Consider the following 9099-nt stretch of genomic DNA (forward strand, 5'->3'; position numbering starts at 1 on the left):
TGAATGTCTTCAACAGCTTCTTGAGGCGATAAAAATCCATCTGGAACATATAGACGCCTTTATCTGTCTGTAAGTCACATGCCGATCTATTTTAAATATGTTGCGGTTAGCATCGATGTTTCTCGGAATGACAACCAATTTTGGCTAACCTTCTAGACATTCATCCATCATGACATGAAAATTCTGCAAACTAATTGTAAACAGTCTTCTCCGACGCTACTTCAATACCAAAGTGATTCTGTGTATTGTTGGCACATCAAAAGAAAACAGCCTTAACGGATGATTTCCATATTTGTGAAAACTTGTTTCTTTCAAAACGTTCACTATCGAGTTTATAGATATAAGAGTAGAGCTTTTAGGGCTTCCGCAAATTGTAAGCCTTCCCCAATCACTGGCATTTCTCAAGGATCAGTACTAAGTTCTACAGCTTCTCCGTGGTAAATACGTTCCCTCTACATGCCAATAACAAAAAACCTTCTACAAGAGAGAACCCCATATCTAGGAATATCATTTTCCCCAAAAAAATCCATGTTGATAATATTGTGAATTAGTGCAAAATCCTGGATATGACTTTCGCTTCTCAACTCAACTGGAATCATCATATTCATGATATAAAAGGCATCTGTCTAAAGAGGCTAAACATAATTAAAATCTTCAGCCACCTTCAATGGATCACCCAATTTGAATTGCAACTAAGTGAAGGATAAGGCTGTTACTTCGAACTTAGTTAGTGGACCACCTCTAATATCAGTGAGCATAGAATGTTTGTTTTATCCATGTTTCAATATTTATTTTCAATTCTAAAACTAGGTTTCATTTTTAGGTATTTTTACTTTTAATGGGTCTAAATGTGAAAAGTTTAGTTAGAAATGAAATCAGGTTTTCACAAGTCAATAATTAAATACCATCAAGTGAAATTTGTAGCTTTATAAAATAATATAACTACAATTCTATTCGCAAGCACAGTCTTTTGGAAACTTAAGCTCTATATCTATGGAACTACGTGAATCATAATTTGTATTTTTAAAATTCGAATATGAATGAGATAAGACATAAACAAATATTATACGAAAATACTATTTACGATACTCTGAGGATGTTGGAATAATAAAATTCAATTATCTGATTAATTGTTTCTCAGAATTCTCTTTATTTTTATTATCTTGTAAATCACGAGATACCTGGTAGATACGAATAATACATAAAAATTACTACGATAATAACAGTACGTCTACGTCTAAGTAGAGATACATTAACTACAATCATATTATCATAAAAATAATATCTTTGATGCGCGGGCTTGAGGGCTAAGTCACAATTTGAGCATTATCTCGGTAACATACATTATAGCACGAAATCAGAGTTATCTTTTGGTATTCAGGTCTTAAGTGGAACTTGGAAAATCCGCTGTATCAATTATTATAGCCATAAATCAAGTTTTTTACTTCCTTCTTGGTGTGAAGGTCGTAAGTCAACATATGCCCCTAACTACTTAAATAACTTTAATTGATACATTAGGCTTAAGTCGATTTAAGTCCTTATGACTGCTCCAACAATAGTACAGTTGATAAGAATGGATATAAGGTACATCGTGGGGAACAAGAATACCCTCCCTTGGGGAGTTAGAGCTAGTTCTGCTTGCTTTGAATGAGATGTAATCAAATAATTGACACATTGACATGAAAAAAATGTAACAAAAATGAAATGAGATCGTAAATAATCATATAAATAAGCTCAGCCTACATAATCAGGTTTTGCATACGTGTGAACGTCGATAAGTCGCAAAATCAACAGAAAATATATATACTTTCTAAAAAAAATTGTCATTGTTGTTTGTTTTTATTATTTGGATTCATTCGTAAGCAAAAAATCTTTCTTCTTGTTCTTGTGTAATTTTCTAAATAAAGTAGCTAGATCGACATTTTTTTATACTATACATAAGAAGAGAACATCAGACCCAATTGTTCTAATAAGTTAAAGTGGAAATAAGGAAGAAATATGAAAACTTGAAGTGTCAAGATCGATAAATGCAAGTGTGAATATCTTCAACGTTATTGTCCATTTAATAACTTAAGTAAAACTCAATTCTAGCACGTGTAGTATAAAGTCTGTTCTGAAAGTAGTAGAACGGTTTTTCCTGAGAGAACGTGAGGTTGAGAGGCGGTTTGCGCGCGCACGATTGGAGTAGCAGAATTAGCGATCAAATTTTGTGTAAAGCTTAATAAAACCGTCAAAGAGACTCACAACATGATTAAGGAAGCCTACTGTGATGCTGCTATGGCTAGATTAGGTTTTGAGTGGCGCAAACTGTTCCGATAAGGTAGAGGAAGAGTGCTCTGGAAAATATGTCGCGAGTAAAAAATTTATCTAATTGTAGGATGAGTATTAGAACGATTGCTGATATATTGAACATCCCTCAAAATTTTGAGGTTGTGGCAGAAAAATTAGGTGTGAGGGAAGTGTGCGCGAAATTGGATCTTCTTAGATCTATTCCCGAGAATAATATCAGCACTGAAGGGAAGCATGAAGGCTCGGCAGAGGCGTTCCAACATACCAAGTTCAATAGCATTCCGGTCCAGGCTTACCTGGAAGCAATTTCAGAACATACCTTGTATACTAGGTGATTAAGAGACTGAGATAATTAAGCCAACTTCGATAATCCAATTTTAAAAATATAAATAAATGGATTCATTTAAATTATTCAAAATATTACTTATACAAAACTGTTGAGATGATAAAGCCTAACATTATTCGTTTGTCCATTTTTTACCATTCAAATAAATTGAATTCAATAAACTCAAGAGATCAAGTTCGATTTTAATATGCTAATTATCTAGATTATTTTAATGGATCATATTTTTTTAGAAAACATAAATACTCAACATGTATTTATATTCAAATATATTGAGTTTTCATCACCCACTTTCTCGGACCTTTTATTCATCTTTTTTAGGTTTTTCTTGTCCGTTAAAATTAGAATAGATTAGATGGGGCAATTTCAAAATAAATACAATCCATTATATTCGAACTAACTTGTAAATACATAAGCTAGTAACTAACATATCTAGTTTAGAAGTCCAGTCTAGTTAAATATAATGACTAGTTCCTGTCCGAACAATCTAATACATTAACTTACATTTATGCTTGTAAAGTAAAAACAAATCAAGGTAAAACGATTATTACGCACAAATTGGATATTTCCAATTTATATTGGCACTAACAATACCAAGATTCTCAACAAATTTTCGTCAGAAAAACAATGATAGCATGTTTAATTACTACATCCATGGTGAACTGATTTTAAGTTCATTCGAGGACGTAGATATTGAGATACCATGAGCCTACCTACCTTACCAATGAATTGGCGGAAAATAGGATCCCAACAAACAGTTTCTGCTCAGTAAATCATGTGAACTGTGTTTTAGAATAGAAAGGGAGTTTTTCTGATGGATATGTCCCATCACAACAATGCGATCAATTCAGTATCATACTGAAAGACAAATTACTGTCTGCGGAGACTGAAGGTAAACAACTTCTGTCTCTGAAGACGATAACTTGGTTATCGAAACGCGCGTCAGACAGGGTAATTGTGAGTGTTGGTGTAAACAGTGTATTCAGTATTACACTAAAATTATAGTATTTTTTGTGGAATGAATAAAATCACTTCAATTTATGAAATGACTTTGAAAACGTTGAATTTTGAATGTATGGTTAATTGTGACTTGGAGGCACGCGAACCCCCTGCTGTTTATAATTTAATAATAAATAATACATAGTGAGTGATAAGCGTAAACCATAATTGATATACAAAAGAAGATAGTTCTAATGGGTCACATATACATTGATTCATAGGGAGAGTACAAGGATTACAAATTAATTCTAAAAATGTGGTCAGAATTTCAGAAATAAGGTTGACATTCACTGTATCCACAGCCTACAATTTTATTCTTCTTTTATTTTTCTTCTTCACCAAAAGCATACGATTATTGATAATAAAGAAAATAGATTAAGATTCGAACTGAGGGTATGCAGTCCCAATAGTATTATGTGTTGAAAGCTTTTACATTTCAGATTTATTTTTACATTACAGCATATTTCAATATTATCAAATACATTTTCGACATACTATATATAATATACAACAAATATCATTAATATTCTCAAACTTAACATTCTATCTGAAATATCATATTTTGAAAAATGACCTAATTATCGAAAAAAAAACAAGCAAATGTCCTAATACAATCTTTGAATCGAATGTTTATGTTTTCAAACTTTGTAAATTTTAAATTAATTCAGAATACAATGTGTTCTCGAAGGATTCATACAAATGGACAATATTTTTCATTATCAAATTTAGGAAAAATAGTCTTTTTTGATAATTTCTGTTTGATATAAAATGCAACATTCAGATAATCAGAAATTTAAAAAAGCTCGACCCCGTAGCACTTTGAGCCCGTGCGGAAAAAATAATCAATCCAAAATACAAGCACAAACGCAAATACTAAAATCACGCGACAAAATTCTGGAAGTGATTGATTCAGCTCACCCATTTACGAAATATCACCTTTAAAAGGTGGTAACTAAAATTGAGTTTTCATTATTCTATTTCTGAAATAATAGTATTGCTAGAAACTTGAAATTTTGTAATCGTGCACTCGTATAGAACTAACTATGGGTATTTTTTCAATCTTTACTGTTTTCCACCCAATTTATTAGAAAAATTTTAAATAATGGTGGCGATTTTTTTCTGTGCAGCTATTTGTTTTGGGATAAAATTTATTAATAAAAAATATATATTTCTAAATTAATTACATCAATTACGCAATTTCATATTTCTAGCTTTACTGAAATTTTAGAAAAAAAATAAAAACTCAATTTCAGTCACCATCTTTTAAGGGTGTTACCTCGGAATGAGATGGGCTAAGGAAAATTTGTTATAGGAAAGATCCATCTTAATTTCATACTATCAATCACCTCCTAAATTTTGTCGCATGAATTTGGAATCACCCTGTATCTCTGCCACGAGATCAGATATACTTAGAGCGATGGTTATGCCCTCTAGGGGAAATGGAAGATGATAAAAATATTCTAAACGAGGTTCAGTTTTTTCTAGGTACATTGAAAATATAGATTGTAAGTTATTTGTTGCCTATTTCAGTTACTTTAAATATTAATCGCATTTAAAAACTTGAAGACTCAAGACGAAGATTGTTGTATAGTAGAAGTATAGAAGAAGTTGTATAAGTAGATTCAGTTCGGCATTATGCCTCACTAGAATCTGAATACAAAAATGCTGTGAAAGCTCAATATGTTTCCCCATCAACTTCGAACCCAGCTAATATTCCAATGACCAGAACTTCCTTCCAAAATTGTTCAAATAAAACTTTTAATTTCACTTTTCAATAAAATATAAGAATCATTTAATGTTGTGTGTATTATGCATTTCAATTATTAACTTTATTTTGAAAATATAAAAATAAAGAATGCTCTGAAAAAGTACAGTGTACGACACGTGAAAAAATAACGTATTTCTCACTTACTTGTGAGCAATATGTATTTTTTCTCACTTATTGTACAATCTACTATTAATTAACGTGATTTTTAACAAGTAATGAAACGTTTGTTGAAATCTGTAATGAAATGATGTTTGTTTTAGTTTCAGTGAGGAATTGCCAACGAAATAAAATTTTCAAAAGATGATTAAAGTTTGTATTTCTTCCAGGAAGATAAGCATTTTTTATTCACTCTTTCTTAACAGTCTTTTATAAACGAACAAAGTTATAGAGCGAATGTATAAGTACATTAAAAATATTTCTCTACCATTTCTCTAGAATAGGACATTTTTAATGAATAACTTTTTGTCTATTCAACTGAAAAAATATTAATAATATTTGTTTTTTTGAGAATATTGAAATTTTTAATAATCTACATTTGCTCCTGCACACGTTTTCATATGTGTATCCATTACTCCTTTAGAAATGAAGCCTTTATTACATATTTTACATACGTAAGGTCTTTCTCCCGTATGAGTTCTTTCGTGAATTCTCAATGGAGACCTTTGGGTGAAACCTTTACCGCAATACTGGCATTTATAAGGTTTCTCTCCAGTATGTACCCTCTCGTGTTCTTTAAGCTGTTCCTTCCGAGAAAAACTCTTAGTACAAATTTCACAAGAAAAAGGTTTATAACCAGTATGAGTTCTTCTATGAAATTTGAGCTTCTCCTTACTGGAGAGCCTTTTTCCACATATATCGCAAAGTACTGAAGGATCTATGCCGGAATTATGTTTACTGAGATTATGCCTTTTTAAACCAGTTGAAGATGTATAATGTTTATTACAGAGAGTACAATCGTATTTAACTAGAGGGCTACCTGTAACTACTTCCCAATGTTGAGTACGTCTATGTGATGTTAAAAACCATGAAAACATAAAATGCTTCCCGCATATATCGCATTCGAAAGGTTTTTCGCCGGTATGGTAGTATTTGTGTTCTATGGCGTGGGTGCTGACGGTAAAGGCTTTGTCACAAACTTCGCATTTATATTTCGTCGTACCTTCGTGTGCCCGTATGTGCATTTCTATATGGTACTTTGAAGAATTCTTAAACTCGCAGAGATGGCAAGCAAATTTTCCGTCTTCGTTATGTTTGTCGGTATGAAGAGCAAACTCGACGTTATTTTTGTAAGTGACATCGCATATATCGCAGTGAACTGGTTCGTCTAAAGGAGGAGGTTGAAGTTTATCTACAGCTTTCGATTTTCTCTTCTGTTTCTTTTTCAAGCAATTCAAAATATTTTCGTTCGAAATCTTATTATCGTTGGGTAGGTTTGGTCCTTCTGGCCGACTTAGATCTTGTGGTAAATCAAGAGGATTAGGAAAATTCAAAGTTTCATTGAAACCATTGAAATTATTCAAATTACTATCGTTCATCTGTGGAAAATTATCCATGGGTTCTTGTTTTATAGGCGTTATAGTGAGACCTGGGCCGTAAAGTAATGTTTTCAAAATACCAGAGTCGAAATACCTAAAAAAATAATCATGTGAGAACAATGTTTGTTAAGAAAATCATGATACTAATACACATCTACTTACATATTCATATTAGAAAGTATAATGAAAAAAATTGTGGAATATAATCACTTTTGGGATAGTGAGAAATAAATAACATTATAATTTGCAACTAAAAAATCAATGGAAAATATCTTGGGTAATGGACGTAAAGGTTTACATACGTTATAATTCACGAATAAAGTTTACGAACGTTAGCGAGCGGCATAAATCACCGAGTGAATAATAACTCATTGTAAGCGAGTAGAATACTACATTTTATCTGCGACTGCTAAGTATATTTGTTGGAAAATTTTGTTACATTATTAAAAACACTATTATTTTATTCTAAACAAATATAAAATATACGAAGGCCGTTTTTTTGTCAACCTCCAATAGGCTATAAATAAAAGACAAGCTCACATGAAACAATAATTTTGCGTCCTTGGCCTCCTTCATCATGCACATCATTACGGCCACCACTCATGAAGTTTTCCCCATACACACGACTCTTTCTCCGATGGAGTTCTGCAGCACTATGACCTTCAGTCTATAGAAAACGAATTCGCAATTCATACATCAATAATAACGGACATGTTTACGTGGCTGTAACACAACGCCGATTGACGCCTGAATAACAACAATGGCAGAGTGTGTAGTGCGAGAGCTTCGCAGTCGCATACAGTGCATTGTAATAATCGAATTTCTTTATAATAACTAACAGAAAAATCTATATATTAGTTTCACAAATATTGGATATCTAATGTTACAAGAATATGGCATTTATAGTTATTGATAAACTCTTTTACCAGTTCAAAATTCATATGTCATATTATATACTTTCCTTGACTTTTCCGGAACTTTTTATATTGTAACGAATTCAGATTGCTCACATGTTTTTGAGCTTTCGATATAAGGTTTTACTGCAAAACATGGTTATGAGAGAATTCAAGCAACCGTAATTTGTAATTTGCTTATAGAGGTTTTTAACTAAGACGAGTGCAGGAAAGGTGTGTCTTACTTTCTTTCAGAGGTTAACTAATAGTATTCAAAACATTTAGTTGTATACAAGATAAATACAATTTATTAGAGTGATAATTTTACAAATAGAGAAAATACAATTCGATTCATTCAAAGAAATCTGTTAACTTCTTTTGCGTTAGGACGCAATATTCAGCTTATGTTTTTCCAATTCATAAGTTTTGTCGAATATAGTCCCTATCAATAACTGCTGCTTATTCAAAACAAAAAACTTGCAGAAAGTCTCCAAAGCCTTCGAAGTTTGTTGCTTTTTTGGAATTTTTTCGAATTTTCTAATTAAATCTCTGATTCACCTTCACTTTCAATCCCGTCAGTCACACAATTTTGAATATCTTCCTCGTTGAATTCTGCATACTACGCCCTTTCTGTGAATTTTACTACTATAAGTATGTTAATTTCAGGGACAATATTTTCGTCCAAATACGTGGCAGTATAATCAACAACTTCTCTACGGTAAAATCGTATAAATGTATATTTAATGACTTGATCTAAAGGTTTAACTTTACTAATGGTATTAATAATTCCAAGTTTTTTGCTTTAACATCATTTGCTTGTTGACTTTTTCTAACCAATCTTTAAACTTTAGTCATGCTTTTAAATAGTTCACATAATTAATAGATAAAGTCTTGACACCTTCAAAATATCTAGGCTGATTTCCCATATTGATTGATTTATTTTTTCGGCTATTTTTTCATAACGTTTTTTAAAACTCTCTAACCAGTCATTATTGACTGAAAAGTTTCGGAATCCCAATTTCGATTGAGATTTTTGTTTCAACAACGGTCAATCCATGTGAATATTCGTAACAATAGTTTGCTTTATACATTCCATTTGATATTTTTCAACGTGAGGAAGCTCAGAGAGCCGGCTACTCTTTATGCTTTCGTTCAGAGCGCTGAGTCTCTACAGAATCTTTAAATATTATGGTTTTATAAAAAGTAGATTGCAGTAATCCAATTTCACTCTGTATTACTACGCGATTTCCTCAATTGGAAAATATTCATTTT

General features: G+C 31.8%; 1 protein-coding gene across 1 annotated transcript; it reads right to left on the bottom strand.

Moving 5' to 3' along the window:
* Window positions 1-5920: 5920 nt before the first annotated feature.
* Window positions 5921-7104, bottom strand: LOC130441713 (zinc finger protein 239-like). The gene is made up of 2 exons (XM_056775496.1): window positions 7097-7104; window positions 5921-7028 (listed from the first exon to the last, which is right to left on the bottom strand). Exons 1-2 carry the CDS (start codon window positions 7102-7104, stop codon window positions 5921-5923), a joined length of 1116 nt encoding a protein of 371 aa, XP_056631474.1.
* Window positions 7105-9099: the final 1995 nt, after the last annotated feature.

The sequence above is a fragment of the Diorhabda sublineata genome, chromosome 3 (genome assembly GCF_026230105.1).
Source record: "Diorhabda sublineata isolate icDioSubl1.1 chromosome 3, icDioSubl1.1, whole genome shotgun sequence".
Lineage (NCBI taxonomy): Eukaryota > Metazoa > Arthropoda > Insecta > Coleoptera > Chrysomelidae > Diorhabda > Diorhabda sublineata.